The sequence below is a fragment of the Geosmithia morbida genome, assembly GCF_012550715.1.
Source record: "Geosmithia morbida isolate 1262 chromosome Unknown scaffold_2, whole genome shotgun sequence".
Classification (NCBI taxonomy): domain Eukaryota; kingdom Fungi; phylum Ascomycota; class Sordariomycetes; order Hypocreales; family Bionectriaceae; genus Geosmithia; species Geosmithia morbida.
The window spans coordinates 1909121-1934207 of record NW_023336189.1 but is presented as its reverse complement, the minus strand read 5'-3'; the positions used below and the strand labels follow the sequence as shown (position 1 = coordinate 1934207).

General features: G+C 56.7%; 12 protein-coding genes across 12 annotated transcripts; 6 read left to right on the top strand and 6 right to left on the bottom strand.

Annotated features, from left to right (window-relative positions):
• Nucleotides 1-118: 118 nt before the first annotated feature.
• GMORB2_4238 (uncharacterized protein) lies at nt 119-1232 on the bottom strand (the record flags this gene model as incomplete). The annotated part of the gene is made up of 2 exons (XM_035466213.1): nt 119-1005; nt 1112-1232. 2 exons carry the CDS (start codon nt 1230-1232, stop codon nt 119-121), a joined length of 1008 nt encoding a protein of 335 aa, XP_035324050.1.
• A 345-nt stretch (nt 1233-1577) lies between these two features.
• Nucleotides 1578-2813, bottom strand: GMORB2_4237 (sarcosine oxidase / L-pipecolate oxidase; the record flags this gene model as incomplete). Its single annotated transcript, XM_035466212.1, has 1 exon — nt 1578-2813. The coding sequence occupies one exon, from the start codon at nt 2811-2813 to the stop codon at nt 1578-1580; it is 1236 nt and encodes a 411-aa protein (XP_035324049.1).
• A 541-nt stretch (nt 2814-3354) lies between these two features.
• On the top strand, nt 3355-4326 carry GMORB2_4236 (uncharacterized protein; the record flags this gene model as incomplete). The annotated part of the gene is made up of 2 exons (XM_035466211.1): nt 3355-3517; nt 4010-4326. The coding sequence occupies 2 exons, from the start codon at nt 3355-3357 to the stop codon at nt 4324-4326; spliced, it is 480 nt and encodes a 159-aa protein (XP_035324048.1).
• Nucleotides 4327-4821: 495 nt separating this feature from the next.
• Nucleotides 4822-5991, bottom strand: GMORB2_4235 (4-hydroxyphenylpyruvate dioxygenase; the record flags this gene model as incomplete). Its single annotated transcript, XM_035466210.1, has 1 exon — nt 4822-5991. The coding sequence occupies one exon, from the start codon at nt 5989-5991 to the stop codon at nt 4822-4824; it is 1170 nt and encodes a 389-aa protein (XP_035324047.1).
• A 1835-nt stretch (nt 5992-7826) lies between these two features.
• On the top strand, nt 7827-8748 carry GMORB2_4234 (uncharacterized protein; the record flags this gene model as incomplete). Its single annotated transcript, XM_035466209.1, has 2 exons — nt 7827-7943; nt 8026-8748. 2 exons carry the CDS (start codon nt 7827-7829, stop codon nt 8746-8748), a joined length of 840 nt encoding a protein of 279 aa, XP_035324046.1.
• A 218-nt stretch (nt 8749-8966) lies between these two features.
• Nucleotides 8967-10941, bottom strand: GMORB2_4233 (nucleoporin p58/p45; the record flags this gene model as incomplete). The annotated part of the gene is made up of 3 exons (XM_035466208.1): nt 8967-9879; nt 9930-10660; nt 10933-10941. 3 exons carry the CDS (start codon nt 10939-10941, stop codon nt 8967-8969), a joined length of 1653 nt encoding a protein of 550 aa, XP_035324045.1.
• A 401-nt stretch (nt 10942-11342) lies between these two features.
• Nucleotides 11343-12583, top strand: GMORB2_4232 (pre-mRNA 3'-end-processing factor FIP1; the record flags this gene model as incomplete). The annotated part of the gene is made up of 4 exons (XM_035466207.1): nt 11343-11519; nt 11598-11650; nt 11750-12312; nt 12561-12583. The coding sequence occupies 4 exons, from the start codon at nt 11343-11345 to the stop codon at nt 12581-12583; spliced, it is 816 nt and encodes a 271-aa protein (XP_035324044.1).
• A 1191-nt stretch (nt 12584-13774) lies between these two features.
• Nucleotides 13775-14593, top strand: GMORB2_4231 (endo-1,4-beta-xylanase; the record flags this gene model as incomplete). The annotated part of the gene is made up of 2 exons (XM_035466206.1): nt 13775-14034; nt 14179-14593. The coding sequence occupies 2 exons, from the start codon at nt 13775-13777 to the stop codon at nt 14591-14593; spliced, it is 675 nt and encodes a 224-aa protein (XP_035324043.1).
• A 260-nt stretch (nt 14594-14853) lies between these two features.
• GMORB2_4230 (uncharacterized protein) lies at nt 14854-15657 on the bottom strand (the record flags this gene model as incomplete). Its single annotated transcript, XM_035466205.1, has 1 exon — nt 14854-15657. One exon carries the CDS (start codon nt 15655-15657, stop codon nt 14854-14856), a length of 804 nt encoding a protein of 267 aa, XP_035324042.1.
• A 1078-nt stretch (nt 15658-16735) lies between these two features.
• Nucleotides 16736-17335, top strand: GMORB2_4229 (Methyltransferase domain; the record flags this gene model as incomplete). The annotated part of the gene is made up of 1 exon (XM_035466204.1): nt 16736-17335. One exon carries the CDS (start codon nt 16736-16738, stop codon nt 17333-17335), a length of 600 nt encoding a protein of 199 aa, XP_035324041.1.
• Nucleotides 17336-17745: 410 nt separating this feature from the next.
• On the bottom strand, nt 17746-19715 carry GMORB2_4228 (Sugar (and other) transporter; the record flags this gene model as incomplete). The annotated part of the gene is made up of 3 exons (XM_035466203.1): nt 17746-18407; nt 18531-19254; nt 19341-19715. 3 exons carry the CDS (start codon nt 19713-19715, stop codon nt 17746-17748), a joined length of 1761 nt encoding a protein of 586 aa, XP_035324040.1.
• Nucleotides 19716-21262: 1547 nt separating this feature from the next.
• On the top strand, nt 21263-25007 carry GMORB2_4227 (chitin synthase; the record flags this gene model as incomplete). Its single annotated transcript, XM_035466202.1, has 4 exons — nt 21263-21426; nt 21709-21868; nt 22061-23744; nt 23845-25007. The coding sequence occupies 4 exons, from the start codon at nt 21263-21265 to the stop codon at nt 25005-25007; spliced, it is 3171 nt and encodes a 1056-aa protein (XP_035324039.1).
• Nucleotides 25008-25087: the final 80 nt, after the last annotated feature.

Sequence of the window (25087 nt, the reverse complement as noted above, 5' to 3'; positions counted from 1 at the left end):
CAGCGGGGCTCCTAGAGGAAGAAAATTCAGCAGAGCGTTTATATCGTGTAGCGCGTTTCATCATGAAGGCATGAGTGAAGGATTATAGTACATAGATGGAGGCATGCATGGCAGCTGTCTAGGCGAGCAGCGAGCCGATGTATTCCCTCAGCGGCTCGGCCTCGTCCTCTACGGTACGATCGGGAAGAGTGCGCAGGGCTTCGACGAGCTTGTCGTCGTCGGCGACGGCGGCCTTGACGAGGGCGGAGAGAGTGGCGTCGGACGAGGAAGAGCGTGTGGGAGCAACGCGCATGACACTGACGAGGGTCTCGAAGAAGTCGACGAGACTGAGGTGCATGAGTGCATCGGAGCGGTCGACCATGGCGAGGGCGGCCCAGGGGAGCAGGGCGGTGTCGGAGCCGGATATGGCGGCCAGGTTGAGGGAAGCGAGGCGCGGCAGGAGGCGGAGGATACGGCCCTGAGACAGGGAGATTTGGCGGTCGGTACGCGGGGGGTCCGAGGGATGTTGTTCCGAGGGGGTGGCGTGCCGCGGGATGAGGGTGGACGTCGGACGGCTCTCGAGGAGCAGGGACCAGAGACGGCCGTGGCCGGGCTGGATGGCAGTCGCGCCGTTAAGCTGAGACGGGGCGACCACACAGTCCGCCTCGAGAACGTCTCCCAGCACCCTGGCCGCACGCTCGGCCACGCCTACGTCCTGGGCGTCCAGCCAGCAGCGGAGCACGTCCTCGAAGACGTCGGGCATGGTACTCAGGATGGCAGCGTCGGCGGGCGACGCGGCAGCCTTGTGCAGCACGGCCAGGGCCAGCAGGTTGGCCCCGGGGAGCGGAGACCGCAAGGCCGTCGTGAGGGACGGCGGGTCGGCAATAGTCAGGCACCGCGCGAATGTAAGCGGGCCGAGAAGCTTGACCGTCAGGGAGAGGCAGGGCGTTGGGTCCTGCGTCGTGGACTTGAGGACGGTGGTGAGTGGTGGGAGGAGCGCGGTGAGGAGCGGCGGGATGTTGTCCTCTAGGGGGGTGTTGCATGTTAGTCTTGCCTCTCTCTCTCTCTCTGTTTGTTTGTTTTATGGTGCGGAGGGAGGGGGGAGGGGTATATTATATATCAAATTCTTTACCCGTTAGCTGAAGCTCGACGTCATCGAATAGCTTGGCGTCGAATGGTGTCGAGGCATCGTTGGTGAGGTCGTCGAGATGGGTCTGCAGCTCGGACAGTCTGTGGATGGAGATGGTGTCCATGGTGGTGGACTGTGGGACGATTCGCTCCGACATTTGCGTCTGTGGAAGAGACTGGACTGTGGACGTCATGAATATTCACCATGAAGTCTGCGATGCGGGCGTAGCTTATCCGATTTATTTCATATTCCATCACGTGACTCGCGACATGCGCCTTCAGCATGGGCAGCTGCCATTACACATTCCTCCAAGACTCTTACACACTCGCATGTGCGAGAAAGCATCTATACGGACCCCGTCACCTGAGCAGGCTGAACCTCTAGCTCCTTCAAGTGTCCCAGTCTCCGCACATTCTCCAAGGATTCATTCCGATTCTCTGATCTGATATTCCGAAACGCCTATGATCTTCTACTTGGCCTGCTCCTCACTCAGATCATACGGCTCGCCCACACGCCAGCTGACATCGTCGTTGCTCCCCGTGAAATCCTTCCACCTCCACTCGTCCTCCTTCTGCTCTCCCTCCTCGATGAGCTTCTTGACCCATCCCCCAGCATTGGGCAGCATCTTGAAGGCCGTGCCCGAATCCCCCGTAGCCACGACGACGCCCTTCTTCCCGGGAATGTAGTCGATGACGTAGCACGAGTCCCTCGTGTCGGCGATCCAGCACATGTGCTTGTTGACCAGGGGCCTGTCGGCCAGCGCTGGCAGGGTGTCCCTGAGCAGCCTCCTCACGCTCTCCTCCTGACTGGAGGGGATGTACGAGTTATCGTCGGGGGGCAGCGAGATGCTGCCTCCGCGGTAGTTGGTGATGCCCGCGCCCATGGGGCATATCTTGAGCAGGCCCGTGCGGGGGTCGGGCTCGAAGAGGAAGCCGAGGTCGCGCGCGTAGGTGACGGGGATGCCGCGCAGCCTGGCAGCCTCGTCGGGCGTGAGCTGGACGTGCGCTACGGCGAAGGCCTTGGCCGTGATCTGCGGCGCCAGCTCGGGGACCACCCCCGCCACCGACGCGCCCAGGGTCACCACCACGACGTCGGCGGGGTGCAGCTTGCCCGACGCCGTGTGGACGCCCACGCACTCGTCCCCCTCGAATGCGAGCCGCTCGACGCCGTCCCCCAGCAGGAACCGGACCCCCATGTCGCAGCATGCCGCGTACACGGCGTGCATCGAGTCCGTCGCATGCACCCAGCCCGCCAGCGTGTTGAAATAACCCCTCCAGTCCATGGGGCCGTCAAACGCCGGCGCCAACTCCCGGATGTCCTGACGGCTCTCGATGGGCCTGATGCGACCCTTCCACGCCTCCCGCTGCGAGATGTTGCTCAGGGACTTGGCCAGCGTCTTCTTGGCCTTGTCCGGCGCCCCCGGCGAGTTGGCGAGCAGGTATCCCACCTGGTGGTAGTAGGGAGCGAACAAGGGGTCTTCCTGCCAGAGCTTCATGGCCTCCAGGGCCAGGTCGGCGTACCGCGGGTTCTCGTCCTCGGCCCGCACAATCTTGTTCAGATCGTGGCCAGCTGAGCTGTTGGAGGGTAGGAACTCGCTTGAGTCGATGACGCTGACAGACGTGTATCCCGACTTTGCGAGGTGGTAGGCCGTCGAGAGGCCGAATGTGCCGCCGCCCACAATGAGAATGCGCTTTGGAGTTGTCATGATGGTGGTTGTCCTGTCTGGATTAGAGGACGCGCGCGCGTGCGTGCGTGCGTGCGTGCGTGCGTGTGTGTGTGTGCGTGTGTGTGTGTGTGTGTGTGTGTGTCTTGTATATCCGTATTACTCTACAGTACTCTGCAGTAGACTTCCTTATAATTTCCCCCGCCGCATAGACCGGATGACTAACTTCCCAGTAGATCATATTTCGATCAATCACAGGTCTAGGCCGTGTACATATATGTATGCATCGTGATCAAACGACATGGCTGCATCGCCGTAATGCGGAGCCTTCGGTGCTGACTGGACCGCCTTCTCTCCGGTCCCCACCGAGGACCTACCACCCGCTCGGGTCGACCTTCCCCATCCCACAAGCACAATCACGAACTCTTTGCTGGGTTTGGTTCAACGCTCTAGTCATCTGTCTATCTGTCTATCTGCAGAGCCCCCAGCTCAGCTCCTCCTCACTCCATCCTGCACAAACGGCTTCATGGTGGAAGACGCATACCGCGCAATCTTCCACTTCCCACCCTCGTCTTTCCTGACGATGAACAGCTCCTGGTTGGCATGCGGCTCCTCCGCGCTGCTCTCCAGCATCGTCCTGGTCACCCTGGCCGTGGTTCTGGCAAACGCCCACTCCTGCGATATGACCACTACCTCGTCTATGCTGAACTCGACCCTGAGCTGCGCCGTAGGCGTGCAGGAGGGCGGTGATGTCTTCGACTCCGGACCCTGGTTCTTCTTTCTTGTCGGCGTGTGTTGTGTGACATTTGGGGTTGACACAACTTACTCTTGTTTTTTCCGTCTCTCTCTGCGTAGCTACGTACGTATATGTATATGTGTGTGTGTGTTACCACATAGAGGACGATACGGATATCTGACGTCAGGAAGGATGAGACGTCGAACTTGGGGATGAAGGTGACGTATCCTGTATTTCGTACCTGGTGGGCACGTAAGGTCTCTGAAAATGGATTCCGTGGGTATATCTATGTTCTTCTGGCATCCCATTGAGAACGGTGACGAGAATGATGCCGCCAAGCGGTACATATGAGCCGTACGGCTGCAGAAGCCCCCGGTACGGCATGATGCTCCTGGAGATGCCCTGGGCCTCCATGCCGCGACAGAAGAAGACATGGCTGGTCAGGATGCTAACTCAGTTGACCGTGCCGAAGACGGTGACTAGGCTGACGAGGTACGTGAAGACCGTGGCCGCATTCCTGGACACGTTCATGCAAGCCAGGCGGATGAGGACAGAGACGAGCATCACGCCGGCAAAAGGCACGCCTTTACTCGCCGTCCTCCCCAAGTCAGCCGAGGCCTGACCGTCGCTTGCAAGGCCGAAAAGAATCCGGGACCCGGTATATATGTCGGCGTTGGCGGCGCTGATGATGAATATGAGGAGTCCACCGGTGGCAACGTGCGAAAGAACAGGAATGCCGGCAAGCTGCGTAGCGATTTCCCGGTATTCGTCGCAAAGATCTATTCGAGAGCAACGAAGCTGCATTCATGTTCGATGTAATGACTCGGTAGAAGCCTTGCATAGACATATGACTTGCCTTTTCTAAATCAGCATTTCTTACAGCTTATATCTCATATGTCGTAGTTAGCACATGCACCAGTTTGAGTCACTCACGGTAGTCTCTTGCTCGCCTGGTTGCGGGGTTGCTCCGTCATGGCACGTTCCCGCGGGATACGAAGCCCATATCAATGCCCCGAGAGAATCGGACCAAAGAAGAATGACGAAGTATTTTCGTATTGGATCACACGTAGATGCAGAGGCGGCAATGGTGAAGCACCGGTGCGTGTTGATGAATCGATGATGCCTCAGGCACTAGATTCCTCAGAACTTGGTTGTATGGGGAAGGAACATCCCATGGAACTTCAAGCATCCAGAATGAATCACCCCTCACGAGTCTCGAATTCTTTGATATCCAATTACCGCTGATTATCGTTATATTACATGGAATAATATACATTCAATGACGCGCCGTATGAAGTTCGGAAGAAGGAACATCTAACTAAACATGAGTCCCAGAATCCCTTGGAACAGTTTACTCCGGCCACTATCCATGGGCACATGCATCGGCTCAGCCAGCTTCGCATCATGATCCTGACGAACGGGGGGCTCCAGCGACCTGAGACTCAGCGTGGCACACATGGCATCCCACGACTGGGCCGCACGCCTCGCATGGTGCGCGGGAGCCGAAGCCGCAGGGTCAGCCAGCGTGCGGGAGAAGACCTCAAACGCCATGGGCCCACGCCAGCCGCAACCCACGAGGCACCGCACAATGTCCAGGATGGGCAGGTAACCTCCGCGGTAGGGCTCACAGAGGAACAGGCGAGCGTTGCGCGACCAGCTCATGCGTGCAGGCTGGCCCGCGACGTGGAATGGGTGGCCCGGCAGGAGAGGCTTGTCGAGGCGCTCGCCATCGGCCACCTGGACGGCAAAGACGCGGGAAAAGTCAACGTCACGAGCCAGACGACGCAGCGAGGCCCCCAGGGTCATGGCGGCAACGGAAGGGTTGTCGGACAGGGTTCCGCTGGACGTGCAGGGGTCCGCATAGGCGGCGCAGGCCATGTTGAAGGTGTCGAGGACGATACCCATGTTGGGGCGGTTGACGGCACGTACCAGATCCCACGCTTGCTCCCACAGGAATACGTGGTCGGCCCAGGCGATGGCCTCATAGGCGATGCGTATGGGGGGAGACCTCTGCGCCGCCGCGTCGGCCAGGAAGCGAATGTCGGCTTCCAGGGCGGACCTGCTGCCTGTAGTGCGGGGGGCACCCGTGTCAGGGTCCGGGCCCAGAAAGTTGGACGCCACGAGCAGTGTGTCGGTGCCGAGAACACCCATCATGTCCAGCCACAGGGGGATCTCGTCCCTCTGCATGCGCTCCGTCTCATCCCGGTCTACTAGGCCCTCGTAGAACCGGAGAGGCTGGAGGTTTAGGATGGTGATGGCCAGTTTCCGGCAGAGATCGCGCGTCACGATGACGGCATCGAGAAGGGCCTTGGCGCGCGAGGCGTGGGGTTCTAGCGGTGGATTGCCGGCCAGGGCCTCAATGTCCTCGAAGAAGAGCTCGATGGATGTGATGCCGTTGTCTGCTGCAGCGCGGAGCTTGGCCTCCATGCCGTGAAGACCCGGTCTGCCCAGCGAGACTGTCGTGATGGCGGGGGTGCAGGACATACTATCGGAGGGGGAGGAGGGAGGTGGAACGAATTGGTAGGCCCCTGGATTCAACAACAGCAGCGACACAATTCCATCTTCTTTTCAGTTTTCAACATGTTCAACAAACGAATATATATATATATGCATGTGTGTATGTGTGTTTCTGGTGTCTCTTAGCTGTCTATATTGTGAAAAGAATCTTGTTGGTACCAGACGCTCAGCGCCACCAAAAAAGGGGGTATCTCACACTGAAGGGAGGGAAGGTCAAGAGTCAATATTCTTCAAGACAGTCTGTATTTGCGGTCGGCTCTTTTCTTTTCTTTTTCTCTTCAATCAAGGCTCGTGTTCTGCTGCCAATCTGTGAGTTAAACACGAGTACAAGTCAAGAGAAGTGCAGACGCATCTTGCCATGTCTCGCATCGATGCGGCTTCAGTAGACATATTACATATACTAAGACACGAGCATTGCGGCGCAGACGCAGACCTTCGTAGCCAATCCCCGAATGATGATGTAACTACGACACGATGTATCAGCTGAGAATTCAGAGAAGTAAACGGCGTTGAGGCTATGCAACACAGAACACGATATGAATATGAATGTCAGTGTCCACGGGTCTTACCAACGGAAGCAGTTCGGCGATCCAACGAGACACAGGATCGGTCTTTTACCCTTACGACTTTGTTCCCGGTTGAAGGAGAGAAGAGAAGACCGGACTTTGGCCCGCCACTCTTCTCGGATCTCAATACAATCAACAAGATGCTAATCAGACACGGGCTAAGACAGCGGAATAATGTCCTGTGATAATTTACCACATCAGCGGTATCGTTATTGGACCAGTACTCCTACCGCTGGCAACTCCAAGGTATCAGGACCCTGTAGTGTGTAGTGTACGAAGGTACATTTACTAGCAGCAATACCAACAGCAACACTAGCTGCAGGTGTCAGTATTACCGACTCTCTCTATACATGTTGATCCGGCAAGTTGCTACTGGTTGCGAATCATCTACTGTGAGAGCATCGGCTGGTCCCTTCGACTTGATGCAAGACAGGAAGGCCATGTACATGTACTCGTATGTTGTCGGATGGCCCTCTGTTAGTTTGGCCTCTGTGTATGCTGCCAGCCAGCGCCTTGAGCCAACACATGTCACTCGCCCATCTCAGCTCTCTCCCAAGATGCGAGGGGCAGCAATAAACATGGGCGCAACCTGTTTCGTATCCGCCTATGAGGCCAGACGGCCCAGGGGTTGCGAGATGGAGAGAGGCGCTTGTGCTGACCACTTCTATAGTATTGTTACGTGAGGAAAAACAGGTATATACTTTGCATCAGTCTCCCCTCTGTCTAAAAACAGATTCAGAAAGACAGCTATATGGAGCATGCGTCCTAGTAGTTACCAAGTATATAAGCTTGTATGCTGGGACGTTTCTTGTAGACGACAATGAGCTTCGGTTGCTAGACTCACAGGAGTCTCCAATACAGTGCTCAGCCATGAAATAGACCAGAGCATACTCAATTCGAAACAGGACTCTCAACAAGAAGAAGAACCAAGGCAAATTTAGCAACGGTTGATGCTCCTGAGGGGAGGGGGACAGGCTCAACTCTCTATAGCATCCTCACACCGCGGAACTAAAACGGCTTGGACCCGCCAAACCCCCGGCGGATCCAATTCCGCCCCGCCAAAAAGTCAGAACTTCTCTTTCCCCTCCACCAAAAGCAAAACGGTCATCATACAAGATCCAAACAGATTTCTCCTCTCTCACGCGCGTACGTCGTCAGATCGATTCAAGAAGCAGAAGATCCGTCTATACGAACTCTCTGGCACCGAGTCAGTCGCTCGCCACAAGGTCCCCGCCAATGTCGAGAGGCCGCGGAGGCGGGAGGGGAGGTCGCGGCGGCGGCAGAGGCGGACGACCCAATGTGTCGTGGGACACCGGCGACGAGCCCGACGGTCGACCATCCGAGCTATTCCCTGTAAGCCTATACTCACATACTCGGATCCAAAACGCAAGTCTACTGTGTATGTGTATTAAAACATGTGGAAAAAAACAAAAAGCATTACGCTCTCCCGGTACCGCGCCACCTGACGCCCACGGAGACCAACACAGTCAAGAACTTCCTCCTCCTACGACACCAACTGCGCGCCTCGGCGCTGTACACCTCTCTCCGGAGCGAGACGGACGTCGATCCTCTACGGAGAAAGCACGGCGGCGCGACATCACGGGGCACCAAGACGCCGTACGGGGTGCGCAGCCGCGCCAACCAGGACCCCTTCACGTCGATGCCCACGTACGGCCAGCGCTTCGTGCGCGAGGACCGCGCCCTACCAGACTGGTCGAATCGGCCTGTATGTCGCGAGCTGTGGCCCTCGGAGCTCCTAAACACCATTGACCCGGAGCCTGATCGTGGGAACGGCGGCGGCCACCTCGTCCTGGGCGACGACACGGGCGACGCAGCGCCGCGCAAGAAGAAGCGTCGCCTCGAGCTGTCGCGGGTGGACGCCCTCCCCAACGCCGAGGTGGCGTTCGGCATGGCGCAGGCCGGGGAGGACGAGGACGGCGAGAGGAACCTCCTCGACAGGCTAGATGCCTTGGGCGACGAGACCGGTGAGGATGGCGCCGATCTGGATGACGAGGAGGGGCTCGGCGACGCGGACGAGCAGGATGAGGCGTACGATGATGAGGATGCGGGTGATTACGATGCAGAGAATTACTTTGACAATGGCGATGAGATGGGAGATGATTATGGAGATGACGGCGATGGCGAGGGCACGTTTTAAAAATAAAATAGAAAAGGTCCAAACAACAAACATGCATATATACATATACCCCGTTGCATAAAGGAACAAAATCAAAAGAGCCATTTTTTGTACGATTTCATCATGTTCCCCCGCCCCTCCCCCCTCCCCCCTCCCCCTTCCTCCCTCTTCTTCGGGTTCATCTCGACGTGAATGCTTTCCCAATCCTTTTGTTTAGTACTATACAGCTTCTGGTTTCCTCATGCCGTCATGCCCATGGCGTACACTCCGCTGTCCAGGATGCCCGCCTGCAGCCTCGAAAGCCTCTCTCTCGTGTCAGCAATCTGACCGGCCTGGTTGACAATGGCGGATCCCATGTCGCGCAGGGCGTAGAGCACCTGGCCGAGCTGGTCGGCGACGGAGCCGGCGGCAGCGGCGTCGTCAGTGCCATCGCTGGCGGCGTTGCCGGCAGCGGCCGCGGCATGGCGGTCGCGCAGGGAGCGGATCTGCTCGTACAGCCCGTTCTCGACGCCAGGCATGTCACGCTCGATCTCGCCCCTGTACTCGTCCAGACGCTTCTTATACCGCTCCAGGTCGTCGCAGATGCGGTTGAAGTAGGTGATGAGGTCCTGGGCGTCTGTGTGGGCGCCGGCCGCAGCGTCGGCCGACGAAGACGGCGCCGCCGCGCCGCCGCCTGCCCCGCCCGCCCCGCTGGCGAACAGGCCCGTCTGGTGGTAGTGCGCCGGCAGCTTGAGGTTGTCGGTGGCCTTGAAGGACAGCTGGGCGTCGCCAATGTTCTTCTTGGTCAGGTCCTGCAGCGCCTTGACCGTCTGGATGTCGCCGTTGAGCGCCACCTGCACCGTGCGGAACTTGGACTCGACAAACTTGACGTCGCGGCCCAGCTGCTCGATGTCACGCTCGTGCTGCGGCATGAACTCGCCAATCTGGTCCTTCATCTTGATGACCCGCGCGATACCCTTGTCGATCAGCGAGATCTCGTCCTGGATCGGTTTAGCTAGGTCGTCGAACCGAGACCGTGGGCCCAGGTTGTCGTAGTTGATTTGCACGGCTGGCACTGTCGTCGTCGTCGCCGTCGTCGACTGTTGTTGGGCTGGTTGTGCTGGTGCTGCTTGGCTTTGGCCGCTGTGCAGGATTTCCCAATCAGTCCTTCTCCTTTGTTCTTACGATTCTCACCCATGAAAGAGAGAGAGGGAGAGACTCACAATAGTCCTCCTGCTGGCTTAGCCTGCGTTTGTCCACCTCCGAACAGACCACCGCCCAGACTAGGTTGCGTGCTCTGCTGCTGCTGCTGCTGCTGCTGGTTGTTGTTGTTGTTGTTGTTGTTGTTGTTCGCCGTCGACGCTCCGAAGAGTCCTCCTCCTCCTCCCGTCGCCGTACCCGACTGCTGTGTATTCGTGTTTCCAAACAGACCCGTACCGCCGCCTGTTGACTGAGCAGTCTGCTGAGCATTGCCAAACAGACCGCCGGCGGCCGGGGTCGCACCGCCAGTCTGCTGCTGGTTGTTACTGTTCGCAGCACCGCCGAATAGACCTCCTGTTCCCGTCGTGCCTGTTGCAGTACTGTTGCTGCTGTTGTTGTTGCCAAAGAGTCCGCCTCCACCGCCAGTCGCAGTACCGCCAGTGTTATTCCCGAACAGACCTCCTCCGCCGGTCTGCTGGCCACCGCCTCCTCCAAAGAGTCCTCCTGCACTCGCCATGCTCCCTACGCCTGCGGTAGTGGTGGCTCCAGGTGCTGCGTTGTTGCTGTTGTTGGAGGTGGTTACGGCGCTGCTTGGGTTCGAGCCAAACAGTCCTCCGGACAGCTGTGGTTGCGTATCGTTGCTGGACAAGGGGACCGGATTAGTTGACAGGTCAGATCGGTCTGGAAGGCAATTCTCTGTCAAGCTGAGATTAGGACAGAGACGGTCAGAGAGAGAGAGAATACCTGCTGCTGGCTATGCCCGTGTCCGTGTTGATGGAGAGGCCTGCTGGTCCACCGGCTGAACGCGCCAGAGACATTTCTCGTGGTTCTCGTCTACCCTGGGCCCTCGGCTCCGTTTTGCGTGGGACGTGACTTTTTTTTTTCCTGTTCTTCAATCTTCCGTTTATGAAGCACGTCGACAACGGCAATTATGAAGATATACTTTAGCAGTAACAGCTATCACAGACGCATTTATTTACGAAAGATATTTATCCAATTGGTACCAAGATCGACTTGTCTACTAACAATGACCATGTTTCCTGTTTTGTTCCCGGCGTAGTCACGTGCGATTGGAGCTATGACCATCCTTCATGTATCAACGTATTTACCATAGACAGTCTGTACGAGATGGCTGAGCCTGTCCATGATTGATGGAATATAGCTAGATGATGTTCATATACAGGGCTGAGATACCTGGATACAATTAGATCCATATATCTGCGTTTGGGCATTCCAATTGATACCACCAGGTGCTGTGCACCGCTCATATCTCGCAAAAGACTTCTAAGCTTTGATACCGTTCTTAACGGTCGGAGAAACGTCGGCGGCAGAGCTTCAGCGTCAGTCCCAGCAATACCATCATCGCATTTTCATTATACAGCGGCGTTGCATAATCTGAATCAACCCTCATATATATCACACAAGAATCGGCAATCATGGATATCGAAGACGAAGACGACTTTTATGCGCCCGAAGAGCCTAAGGTTCCTGCCGAGGACGAGAAGAAGCGGGATGGCCCACAGCAGCCCACCAAAACCGACGAGCTCGAGGAGGGCGAAGAGGAAGACGAGGGCGCCATGGACGAAGACGAAGAGGACGACGACGACGATTCAGTACGTTGTTCTGGATTCTCACCCTGTTTTCCGCACGACTCTTCACCGGACGTCTAACTAGTCGCTTCTGATTTCCAGGACATTGACATCATCACCGAGCGCAAAGACGGCACAGTAGCTGCCCCTCAAGCGTACGTCCCCGACTGAGAAAAGGCCCTCTGCGGCGCCGAAGCTCGCATGGTGATGTTCCCCTAGCTGACGTGGAGCGTGCGCAGACATCCCAAATACAGCGACATACGCAACATCCCCCAGCGCTCAACAGCCGACGGCACAGCCAGCCCGGCAGCATCAGCATCGGGAGAGGTCAAGATCAAGAGCTCGGGCGGCGCGGCGGCCAACGTGGCGGCGCCGAGCGCCGACAACACGTCCGCGGCAGCCTCCAAGTCGACGGTCAAGATCGACGACGACCCGATATATCCGCCCACGGGCAAGCCGATAACGCAGGTCAACATTGATCAGGACCTGACGGACAACGAGAAGCCGTGGCGCAAGCCGGGCACCGACATAAGCGACTACTTCAACTACGGCTTCGACGAGTTCACCTGGGCCCTCTACGCGGCCAAGCAAGAGAATATCAGGAGCGAGTTCGGCGCCGACGCCTTTGCCAACAACAGCAAGAAGATGATGGACGAGTTCAACGCCATGATGATGGGCGGCATGGGTATGGGAGGCGCAGGCGGTCCCGGAGCAGGTGGCGGTGGCGGTGGCATGGACGGCTCCATGCCCCCCGAGATGCAGCAGATGATGCAGCAGATGATGGCGTCGGGCATGGACCCCAGCCAGATGGATCCCGGTCAGATGAACGCCATGTTTGCCGGCATGCAGAACCCTGCCGCCCAGGCCGGCGGCGGCGGTCAGCCCGGAAACTTTGGCGGCGGCGGAGGCGGCAACTACGGCGGGAACCAGTTCGGTGGTGGCTACGATCAGAACATGGGAGGTGGCGGTGGTGGACGCGGTGGGTTTGTCCGTGGACGCAGGGGTAGGTGGTAAAGGCAAGGCAGGTAGAGCTGATGCAGGTGTTGAGGAGGCATCAACTGCAAGAACAGCGATCCGATGGGCGTTGAACGGAATGGTTATAAATCGAATGCAGATGGGTGGGGTGAGGCGTCACGATTCTGGAGCTGTATCAATTATTATCAATTATTATACCAACATTCCTTTCGTCTTTACCGGCTACTCTCCACTGAATGTGTAGCTGTTCCGAGTCTTGACCGATCTCTTGACTGGTTTCGTTCTCTCCACATGACAACCTAGCGATATTATAGTATACTACATCTACTACATAGTAACATGAGTGTTTATGAGTAGGCTCTGAGTCTGTTGAGGCGAATGTCCTGTGATGAGTCCCTCTCAGGATGTAGATGCACTCATGCTGTCTGTCCCACATACAAGTTTATCGATGCGTCGTCCTGCTGCGTATAGATTGAAAAACAGATCCCTGTTTCAGCTCACGTAGAGACATGTACGGGCCTAGTGCACATGAACAAAACCTCAAACAAACGGAAACGCCTACGAAACTGTCATGGGCCATTATGCCAAGCCAAGAAGTCTCTTGGCTTTCCTGGTGAAATTTCCAGACACAAGCATGAGCGGGCGAGCCTCGTGTGCTCGATACGGTCTCCCGGATGGATTCTGTTGAACCGTTAAACAAACCACCCTGCCAACTGATTATATATGAAAACCAGCCAGGAGCATAGAAGCAAGGAGCATGTACATGTCGAGGCATGAGCTGGTTCATGTACATGGCCGGTTGACGATCCAAACACAACCTCTAGTACTCTCGTACTGTAAACCGGAAACAGCCACATATCAGACCATTGAATCAATCATCGTACTCTGTACAAGCGCAGTTGGCAGTCGTACTGCATCATATGCTGAAGATGGTATAACCCCCCCTTTCGGTGTAGTGTCGCATCGGAGCGGAAAACCTCAAACAGGGGTTGGCCGATACTCTTCTTCACCTACATAAGAAGTCGGTGGGTCGTCGCACCATGTATAGTGCCCGCCGTTCATCTGTTGACCACGCTCGTACGTCGTATCCACTGGTAACCGGATGCCATGATATCAACTTCTGATATATGTCGTGTATTCCCGGATATATATATCCTAGACGGTTCCCCCCCATCTTGTCCGGAACACCTCCCTCATCATCATCATCATCATCATCATCCTTGACAGCCAACATTCTCTTCCCAGCTTCGTCCTCCTCAACACTGGATAGATATTAAATCGTTGCCCTCCTACACGACGGCAACATGCTCGCCCTCACCGCCGTCGCCCTCGGCCTCATCGCTGCCGGAGCTCACGCCGCCCCTTCAGCCTCGGCATCTCTCACTGAGCGCGCCTCGACGCCCAACAGCCAGGGAACGAGCAATGGCTTCTTCTACAGCTTCTGGAGCGACGGAGGCGCCGACGCTACATACACCAACCTCGATGGAGGAAGCTACAGCATCGAGTGGTCTGATGGCGGAAACCTTGTTGGTGGAAAGGGTTGGAACCCTGGACTGGATGCCAGGTAAATATATATACCTCCCCGTCCTTTCCTTTCCTTTCCTTTCCTTTCTCTCTCTCTCTCCCTTCTCCTCTTCTTCTCTCTCGACATCCTTCATGCCATTCTCCCTCTCTCCTCCATATACAACGCTGACCTCTTCCCCCCCAGGGCCATCTCCATCTCCGGTACATACCAGCCCAACGGCAACAGCTACCTCTCCGTGTACGGATGGATGCGCGACCCGCTGGTAGAGTACTACATCGTCGAGAATTTTGGTACCTACGACCCTTCGAGCGGCGCCTCCAGCATCGGCGAGGTGACGTGCGACGGGTCGACGTACAGCCTCGGCGTGGCCACGCGCACAGACGCCCCCAGCATCAACGGTACCCAGACCTTTAAGCAGTACTGGTCCGTCCGCAAGGACAAGCGCACCGCCGGCACCGTCCAGACTGGCTGCCACTTTGACGCCTGGAAGGCCGCCGGTCTCGACATGGGAGACCACGACTACCAGATCGTCGCTACCGAAGCCTACTTCAGCAGCGGATCGGCGTCCATCACCGTCGCTGATGTCGGAGGCAACTGAGTAAGGTAGCTGTTCTCGGTGTTGGAAGGATATTGTATAAAGTAAATATGTATTGAAAACAATGTAAAGGTAGTATCAAAGAACAATGCCATCTGGAAGTAGTCATTCCTATTTTCCCAAACAAAAGCAAACCAGGGTATCATCTCTCGAACCTTTTTATCATATCCCATGACGCCTCCCTCTCTCTCTCTCTCTCTCTCTCTTTCTCTCCTGGTTTCCTTTCCCTTCTCTTCCCTTGACCGATACACGCACACGCAGCTTTACGTAGGCAAGAAAGCCTGAGCATCCTTTTGCTGCTGGGCAAATGACTGGGGAAAGGCAGCCAGACCAGCGACGATGCCGATAGCCATGAAGCAGACCGAGATGATAGACCAGATGACGCCCCAGCAGCGGGACGAGCCGCCGTACCGCTTAGCAAAGACGGCTGCGTCCGACGAGTTGACCTTGCGCAGGATGAGATCGTCACAGATATCCCAGACGCTGTACAGCGACGACATGACACCGATGAAGAGGACGACGAAGCGAAGGGCCTCGGCGTGGTTGATGAACCAGCAGCCGATGAGGAGACCGACGGCCAGGAGGATGGTCATGATGGTCAGCCAGTCGCGCTTGCCCCACCACAACGTGAGCAGGAAGCACACGCCCAAGACGATGCTGAGGATTTTGGAGGCGTTGATGTTGAAGCCGCACATGGTCAGCACCGCGCCGATGATAGACGAGCCCAGGTATCCCGCCGGCAGGGTGATGGCGCTGATGCCGCCGGCCATGTGCGTCACCCCGCCCTCATGGGGGTCTAGACTGATAGACTCGACACGGCCGCCGGTCAGAATGGCCGTGATAGCGTGGCCGAACTCATGGAAGGCAATGACAAGCATCTTGAAGGGCCACAGGACCATGCGCAGGTAGGGAACGTTCCACAGGATGGCGATTCCCACCACGTACGCCGCGATGACTCCCAGCGTCACCTTCTGCGTGTGTGTTGGATCCTCCAGGTCGCGCGTGGCCAGACTGGCAGGGGTGTGGGCATCGTGAGCCGTGATGAAGCCATCGAAAGTCGGTGCCATGATAGGCCACCTTTTTGTCGTTGGGGCAGAGTAAAGAGACGGCGAAATAGCGAGTGACGGTTTTGTATTTCAAGCGGTTTTCAAACAGCAACAATGATGGGAAAGGGAGAAAAAAGAGTGACAATAAGGAAAAGAACATCCTTATTTTAACCAAGCGACCAACGTCGATCACGGGTGAAACACGCGGCGACGCATCATGGTCTGGGGGTGTCTAGGGATGGCTGGGAAGGGAGGGGAAGCCACCACAAGGAGCGTCGACTGAGTGTGGCAGTGTCTACTGTTGTTGTGTGAGTAGTAATAATATGGGCAGGAGTGGCAGATGACGCGGCCGTGCCTTCCCTCTCTTTTTTTCCCTTCTTTTTCTTACCAGGGAAGGAAGGGGGCCTCTACAGCATGTAGGGCGCTACGAGTTACAGTGGCTCTGTAAGTGCAATTCGGCGCCCTGGCTCCCAATCGGCTTCGCCTAGAGGCTATGCATCCCCTGTAGAGGCACTGGAAGCTTGGCGCTCGTGGGAGTCTACGTCTCTTCATACGTACGAGTACAGATTAATACAGATCACATAGATGTATACGCGTGTGCCACGACCTGACATGCAAGGAGATATTAATAGAATACGAATACTGCTTTTGCCGAGCATTACTCACTTTTCCTCGCAGGGCGCGTCATCAGTCAGTTCACCGAGTGTACGAGAGACATTGCTGTGTGGAGTAATACTATTCATTACCTAGGTATTACACAAGAAATGGTCTCTGTCCTTGTCAACTCACCATCTTGTTACTAACAGCTCGAACTTGCATATTACTACATGTACTCCGTACAGTGCTTTCAGAAAGAACCTACTAGAAGTTCATGTATGTGTGTGTGTGTGTGTGTGTGTGTGTGTGTAATTTACCACTACAAATGGCAGGCACGGCCCTGCCCTGCGCATCTTCCCTGTCCCGCAAAATGGTGGTTTCATGCGTCGAGAGATGCCTCAGTTCTGCCGTCGATGCCGTTGTCATCCCTCAAGACCCAGCACTCTCCTGTCCCTCCTTCGTCCTGTCGTCCCCGTGAATATCCAGGGATAGCCTGCCAGAGATGGCCGACTATGACCAGCAGAGCTACTGGCGCCGCCGTTTCGAGACGGAAACGTCCTTTGAGTGGCTCATGCCGTCAGACGGCTTTATGAACTTGATGCAGCCTCATATCTCGCACTTGGACGCCTCATCGCGCATTCTTCACCTCGGCTTCGGGACCAGCGATCTGCAGAACCACTTCCGCGCCCGTGGCCTCGTCGACGTGACAAACGTCGATTACGAGCCCCTGGCCGTCGAACGCGGCCGCGACCTGGAGCGCCAGCGCTTCGGAGACGTGAGGATGCGCTACGCCGTCGGCGATGTCACGCAGCTCGGAGCGGGGAATCCCGGCGAGTATGGCTCGTACGACCTCGTTGTCGACAAGAGCACATCTGATGCCGTCGCTTGTGCTGGTGAGATCCCCCTCCGCCGCATGGCCGACGCCATCCGTGGCCGTCTGGCCCCCGGTGGTATCTGGATCGCCCTCAGCTTCTCCCAGGACCGCTTTACGATTCCCAATCTCCCCTTTCATGTCGACATCATCGCACGTGTGCCTACGCCCAAACGCTTGCCAAACGACCCGGACATCTATCACTGGTGCTACCTGCTGCGGCCGGCGTAGTCTCTCCGCGGTGTAGTAGGTAAGCGGCACATCAAGGATCCATCTAAACAGGCCTCCATACCATCTATAAATTTTTTTCAATAATGCCATGAGCACCATGCTAGGCATAGAAGGATTCGAAAAAAGAAAAAAAAAAACAGTCAATACCAATCTCTTTTCGCTATGCACACTACGCTATGCAGACAAATTCGATACCCTCGGACTGCACCGACACGAAAATTTTACTCTGGGCAATATCTTATGACCCAGATATCCACGTCCTGGAGTTTCATCTTCCTTGATGCATAGAGCAGATCCCTTGGATCGGTCCCTCCTATCACGGCACGCCGGTCCCATGAGCTTCTGACTGCCGAGCCAAAGAGGACGATGTCTTATTCGCCTGCGGATCATCGACCAGAACAGCCGTCCCCCTAGCGGATGGCTTCTCTCTGGATAAAGGGGCCTCTTCGTGACCTGTGATCCTTTGCCCCGAACCGCTTCATACCTCCCCACTGCTCCCGCGCGTGCTGTCGGTTGGACTTGGAGAAGATGTGGTCGAGCTGCTCCAGCGAGTACCCCTTTGTCTCGGGAAGCAGGAAGAAGGCAAAGAACCAGGCAAAGACGTTCCAAGCGGCGTAAAAGCAGAATCCGCCCGCCGGCGTCATGGCCAGCATCATCTTGGGCCAGGTAAAGTTGATGATGAAGTTGAAAGCCCAGGTGACGGCCGTGGCCGATGCCATACCCAAGGGTCGTACCGACAGCGAAAAGGCCTCGGCGCTGTACGTGAAGGGCACGGGGCCCATTCCCGGGGAGTAGAAGAGCATGAAGACGTAGATGCCGGTACAGATGCTGGCGAGGCGTGCATCCTGATCCACGATGTAGAAGCTCGCCCCTGTCCAGAAGAGGGAAATGGCCAAGACGGGGAATGTTGACAGAAGCAAGCTCCGTCGTCCGAAGCGGTCGATGGTGTACAAGGCCGGGATGGCACCGACAAAGTTGGCGACGCCACATCCTAGCGAGACGGCCAGGGATTCCGATCGGGTGAAGCCAGCGCCCATGAAGATGTGGGTGCTGTAGTATGCAATCACGTTGACTGCCATTGTCAGCAATACTCTCCCCATACATTCAATAGCCAAGAAGACAGAGGCAAGGGCTGACAGCAAAAAGGGGAGGCTTCAGGGGGCATCGGGAGGAATTAGGGAGCATCAAGACGTACCTCCGCAGAACTGCTGCATGAACATCAAGAACCACGACGCCTGTGCAGCTCTCAGGTTTCTCGGCTTGAAGAGCTCCCTAAGCGTGCTCCAGCGACCGGAGCCCTGGCTATGCTTAGCCCCGTCGATATGCTTGTGGGCGAGGTACAGGTCCCTGAAGGCGAGGACGTGGTGGCATCGGAGCTGTACGAGAGAGTGGAGGGCTCCGACAAAATCCCCCTTGTCGAGACAGTACCTCGGGCTCTCGGGCACGAGAAAGACGACGAAGCAGACGATCAAGGCGGGGATGGCCGTCACGCCCATCATCCACCGCCACTGGGTGTTTTCGCCCCAGGTCTTGACGTCCTGGAAGGCCATGGAAGCAGCATAACCCACCATTATGCCGAACGCAGTAAACATCTGCCACAGCATCGTCAGGCGGCCTCGGACGCTGGGGGGCGCACACTCGGCAGCGTAGACGGGCGTGGTGGCCGAGCTGGCCCCCACGGCCAGACCAAGCACCACGCGCGCCACTGCCAGGTTCACCCACGTGTCTGCGGCGGCTTGCCAGAAGGATGTGGCCAGGCTGACGATGCAGGAGACGAAGATTGTGCCCCGGCGACCGAATACGTGGTTGAGGGGCTGGTTGAGCCAGCATCCCAGCAGGGCGGCTGAGATGAAGGGCGCACTGTTGACGAAACCCCGGAGGAGGGGGTCTTGCATATCAAAGTAGGCAAAGTAGAAATCCTATTTGCCTACTTGTCAGCTCTCCTCCCTCACCACATCCAGACCACGCTCTCCTTTCGGAGGAAGGAGAGAGAGGATAAACTGACCTGTGCCCCATTCGTGACAGTCAGATGCATCCCCTGAACCACGGCACAGAGAGCACACAGTCCAGTCTGCAACCACTGCGAAGCAGCCAGTGAACGAACGGGATGCTCATACTCCAGAGCGATGACTCGCCTCTCCACATCGGACAGGCGGATGTTGTTGTCGCCGTCGTCGCGGATCTGACCGTCTGCCGGATCCTGACGAGCGGCCACGAGGGCGCCCTTGATGAAGAGGCAGCGATGGTCGCGCAGGTCGTGCGTCAGAAGGAGATAGTCTACGTCGTCGATTATATCCTGCGTCGACATGCCACCCAGGGGACTCTCGGGGAGGGTATCGAAGGTTGAGGCAGCGATGGATGCTCCATCCTGGGAGGACATTATGGGAGGGGGGCTGGGGATCTTGCGTGGGCAACAAGATGGGTGAGAGGGAAAGAAGGAAGAGCGGGAGGAAGAGGATGAAAAGGAGAAGGAATGGAAGGTTGGAGCTGAGTATCAAGTTTACCTACGAGAACGACGGACAATGGGCTATCACAAGGGGCGAGTAGGCGCGCGTCCTTGTTTATATGGCATCTTTACGGTGCCCATGGTGTCGAGTGGAGCTGTCTACTGTCGGGGATCGAGCATGTCGAACAGATCATGTGGCTGGGTGAAAGAGGCCGTTGGCACATGTAAGATGCTATCGTGATACGGGAGCTTGGAGGAGTTGGCAGCTTGAGTCTACGGATAGAGGAAGTAGGTTACGGACACGACAAGATCTGGCGATGGATAGGGTGATGTGTTCTTAGGGCTTGCCAGGCAAACAAGAGAGGACTTCTATGCCACGACTGACCAGTAGAGTGATTAGGAGCCGTTTGAAGTTGAACAAGGGCCGTCCGTGTACTACGGAGTTCGATACTCTAGACACAATCCCGTGGCACTCGCTTCGTTACCTTGAAAACTATTACTACATGGACAGGTCTGGTGGTGCCTCGGTCATTAGTGGCGTAGTATGGAGGAGGATGGAATAGTGCATACGCAGTGCTGTACTGTTCAAGACACATGACCGGGTGAGACTCCTCGGAAGAATCAATCGATAGAATTGAATGAAGTCTCGTGTGTTCCATATCCGATGTTGGTGAACACGGTCATAGTATCGTCACACAACCAATTGTATGAGTGAAGGATTGAGAGTAGCGTCCAGGTTTTCCAAAGATAAAATACTTACCCTGTATCTATCCAATCACTCAATCGACTAGATCTGTCGATATGCACTCAATCAATCTGGCATCTTCAACACATGGCAGACAGGAATGATGAAGAGATGAGTTAATTAATATCATTACAACACGGGTACAGAGAAGACCAAACGAGTCATTTGAGTCTCGACACACACAGAATGGGGTGAAGAGTGACAGGGAAGCACGTGGGCGGGCTGTGCTGATGACCGTTGCCGTGACAACGCTCGTTTGTTTGGATTTCAATTCTCCATCAAAGTCCTCCCTCGATCACATATCAAGGTGACGGCACCCCACAAGATACCCGACGAACGGCCCCATCGGACAACGATAGCTCTTCCTCTCTCTCTCTCTCTCTCTCTTTTCTCTCTTCATTCTACTGCTAGTATATGTAGTCTTGTGGTGGTCTAGATCTGTCCTGTTCTGTCCATTGTTGCTCTTTTTCCGTTGTCCTTCGACAGGTTAGCTCCTCTCTTCTTCTTCTTCCACTGACCTCTCTCTATCAACAGCAACGGCAGCAGCAACTTCTTTTTCCTACTACTTCCTTCCCCTCTACTTCCTCCTCACGCGCATTGCCTCTCTGACGGCTTCTCTAAAGGCATACGTAGGCCGACGACATATACAGGTTTACTCCCAGAAACCGACACATCCGAAATCACCTGTTTCGGTCTTGACATTCCAAACCTCCCCTCCCTCTCGCCTCATACTGCCATGGATCGGCCGAGCACTCCCTCGCGCCCTCCGGAGTATGGCTACGGCTACGGCTACGGCGTAGACGAGGACCACGACACCCCCACCGGTCAGAATGCCGCTGGTGTGAGACTGTTGACATCTGTCGACGGTCTGTCCGGTCTGTCCGATGACAGCCCTTCACCGTATGTACCACTTTGCTCTCCACCTCAGTCTCCCCTCTCTTCTTCTTTTTCTTCTTGCTCTCTGCTGCCCACGTCCCCTCCTCCTCCTCCTCCTCCTCTCCCTCTCCGTCTTCCCACACCAACTCTCTCCATCTCGAAACTGCCGCCGTCGCTGGTTGCTGCCAAGAGTCACACCGTTCTCTCCCAGCAAGTCCCTAGTCTCTCTCCTCTTGGCTAGCAGCAGAAGAATAGGAGCAAGGCTTCCATGACACGCTCTGTAAAGTTGCAGAAGCGCTCAGACAGACTTGCTGCCCGTGTCGAGTCTGTCCAGGACGAGGACCAGGTCAACAATATCAGCTCCAAGCGTATCGCTAGCTTGGCCAAGCAGCAGCAGCAGCAGCAGCAGCAGCAGCATCAGCAAGAGTTCCATCGTCATCATATAGGTGGCCGGCCAAAGATCATTGTCCGCACCTTTTCCCCAACCTCTTCTTCTTCAACAACGGCAGCAGCAGCAGCAGCAGCAGCAGCAAGAACTATGGATAGAGACTACGGCAACAACAACAGACAGACACCGCCGCTTCCAAGTGCCAAGACTCCCAAGGAACAGCATCGCTTACATGGCCCTCGTGCGAGAGACAGATCAAGACATCAGCAGCAGTACCAGCCCAGCAACATGTCATCGTACACCCGCACGGCCTCTAGCCTAGGTGACGTGCCCAGCATGCCTCCCCCCGACTCCACCTACGTCCCCTTCTCCAACCGGGAACCCAGCGGCGGCTCTCCCCAACGCTCGTGGTCCCCCAGCTCAGAGTACACGCGCCCCCCGCCGACGAACCTGTCGTACGAGCCTGCCGACATCAACGGAAGTCCCAGACCCGGCACGCCCTCCTCACGGTACGGCGGCAGCCCCCGGCGTCCCCTCCCGCCCGCGCCCCTCTTCTCGAACCCGGGAGCTCGCGTCTCTCAGCAGACGTTTGCCGACGACGCGACCGTGTCGATCCCTCTCAGCGACGGCGTCGACGGCGATGATGTGTTCGGACCCGAGTCGGACATTGGTCACCGGCCGCACGCCATGCCCGGCCACCTACCGGGCGACCGCGACTCGCACGTGTCCAGCGATCAGGAGACTATCAACGAGATACCCGGGTCCTACGAAAAGGTCGAGCACTATGGCCCCGCCCCCGATGGAGCGCAGGAGCGCCGCGGCGTCCGCGCCCCTCAGATGTCGAGGAAGGAGGTGCAGCTCATCAACGGTGAGCTGGTGCTCGAGTGTAAGATCCCCACGATCCTGTACAGCTTCCTGCCCCGACGCGACGAGGTCGAGTTCACGCACATGCGGTACACGGCCGTGACGTGTGACCCGGATGACTTTGTCGACCGGGGGTACAAGCTCAGGCAGACGATCGGGCGGACGACGCGCGAGACGGAGATCTTCATCTGCATCACCATGTACAACGAAGACGAGGTGGGTTTCACGCGCACCATGCACGCCGTCATGAAGAACATCTCGCACTTTTGCTCGCGCAACAAGTCGCGCATCTGGGGAGCCGAGGGCTGGCAGAAGATTGTCGTCTGCATCATCTCGGACGGCCGCGAGAAGATCAACGCTCGCACCCTCGACGCCCTAGCCGCCATGGGCGTGTACCAGCACGGCATCGCAAAGAACTACGTCAACAACCGCGCCGTCCAGGCCCACGTCTACGAGTACACGACGCAGGTCTCGCTCGACTCAGACCTCAAATTCAAGGGAGCCGAGAAGGGCATCGTCCCCTGCCAGATGATCTTCTGCCTCAAGGAGAAGAACCAGCGCAAGCTCAACTCCCACCGGTGGTTCTTCAATGCCTTTGGCCGCTCCCTCAACCCGAACGTCTGCATCCTGCTCGACGTCGGCACCCGCCCCACCAGCAACTCGCTCTACCACCTCTGGAAGGCCTTCGACACCGACTCCAACGTCGCCGGAGCCTGCGGAGAGATCAAAGCCATGAAGGGCCGTCTGGGGTCCAACCTTCTCAACCCGCTCGTGGCCTCGCAGAACTTTGAGTATAAGATGTCCAACATCCTCGACAAGCCCCTCGAGTCCGTCTTCGGCTACATCACCGTCCTGCCCGGCGCCCTGAGCGCCTACCGCTACCACGCCCTGCAGAACGACGAGACCGGTCACGGGCCCCTCAGCCAGTACTTTAAGGGAGAGACGCTCCACGGCCAGGACGCCGACGTCTTCACCGCAAACATGTACCTCGCCGAGGACCGTATTCTCTGCTGGGAGCTAGTCAACAAGCGAAACGAGAGATGGGTCCTCAAATATGTTAAGGGTTGCAAGGGAGAGACAGATGTACCTGGTAGGTTCCTCCCCGACTTGACTAACCAAGCGGGTCCAAGGAAGAGAGCGGACAGCGACAACGAACTAGAGACACAGAGACTAACGGTTTTGGCTGCCAGACACGATTCCCGAATTCATCTCTCAGCGTCGTCGCTGGCTCAACGGAGCCTTCTTCGCCGCCGTCTACTCCATCGTGCAGTTCCGACAGATCCTAGGCACGGACCACACTCTGGCGCGCAAGGTGCTCCTCATGATGGAGGAGGTGTACCAGACTCTGCAGCTCCTGTTCACGTACTTCTCGCTGGCCAACTTCTACCTGACATTCTACTTCATCTCTGGCGGACTGGCGGATCCCGAGGTGGACCCGTTCGGGCACGGCATCGGCAAGGTCATCTTCATCATACTGCGGTTCATGTGCATCCTGTGCATATGCTCGCAGTTCATCCTGTCGCTGGGGAACCGGCCTCAGGGTGCCAAAAAGATGTATCTGGGCAGCATGATCATCTACGCCGTCATCATGGTGTACACGACCTTTGCGATTATCTGGATCGTGGTGCGGCAGCTGACGGAGAAGGACGGCGTCAAGCTGACGGACGGCGTCTTCGTCAACATCATCGTGTCCGTGGTGTCGACCTTTGGCCTGTACGTCAGCATGTCCCTGCTGTACCTGGAGCCGTGGCACCTGATCACGTCGTGGGCCCAGTACTTCCTCCTGCTGCCCAGCTACATCTGCCTGCTGCAGGTGTACGCCTTCTGCAACACGCACGACGTGACGTGGGGCACCAAGGGAGACAACGTGATGCGCAGCGACCTGGGCCAGGCAGTCGGCAAGGGAGCCACGGTCGAGCTGGAGATGCCATCGGAGCAGCTGGACATCGACTCTGGCTACGATGAGGCCCTGCGCAACCTGCGAGACCGCGTCGCCGTCGTCACTCCGGGGCCCTCGGTCGCCCAGCTCCAGGAGGACTACTACAAGTCCGTCCGCACCTACATGGTCCTCGTGTGGATGATCGCCAACGGCCTGCTGGCCATGGGTGTCTCCGAGGCCTACGGCGGAACCGACGTCGGCACGAACATCTACCTCAGCTTCATCCTGTGGAGCGTTGCCGGCCTGGCTCTCTTCCGCGCCGTGGGCTCGACAGCCTTTGCCATCATCAACTTTATCAACATTGTCGTCGAGGGTCGCGTCCGCATCAGTCTCAAGGTGCCCAAGTGGCTGGGTAGTTTCGGTTCAAGGCTATCTGGTGCTGTTAGCAGCGTCGGATCAAGTCTAAGGAGTTGATTTCCTTTTTCTTTGCCTTGGCCGTTTTTTTGCCCTTTTTGCTATTTCATCTTTTCTGCTTTTGAGATATCACAGGGAGG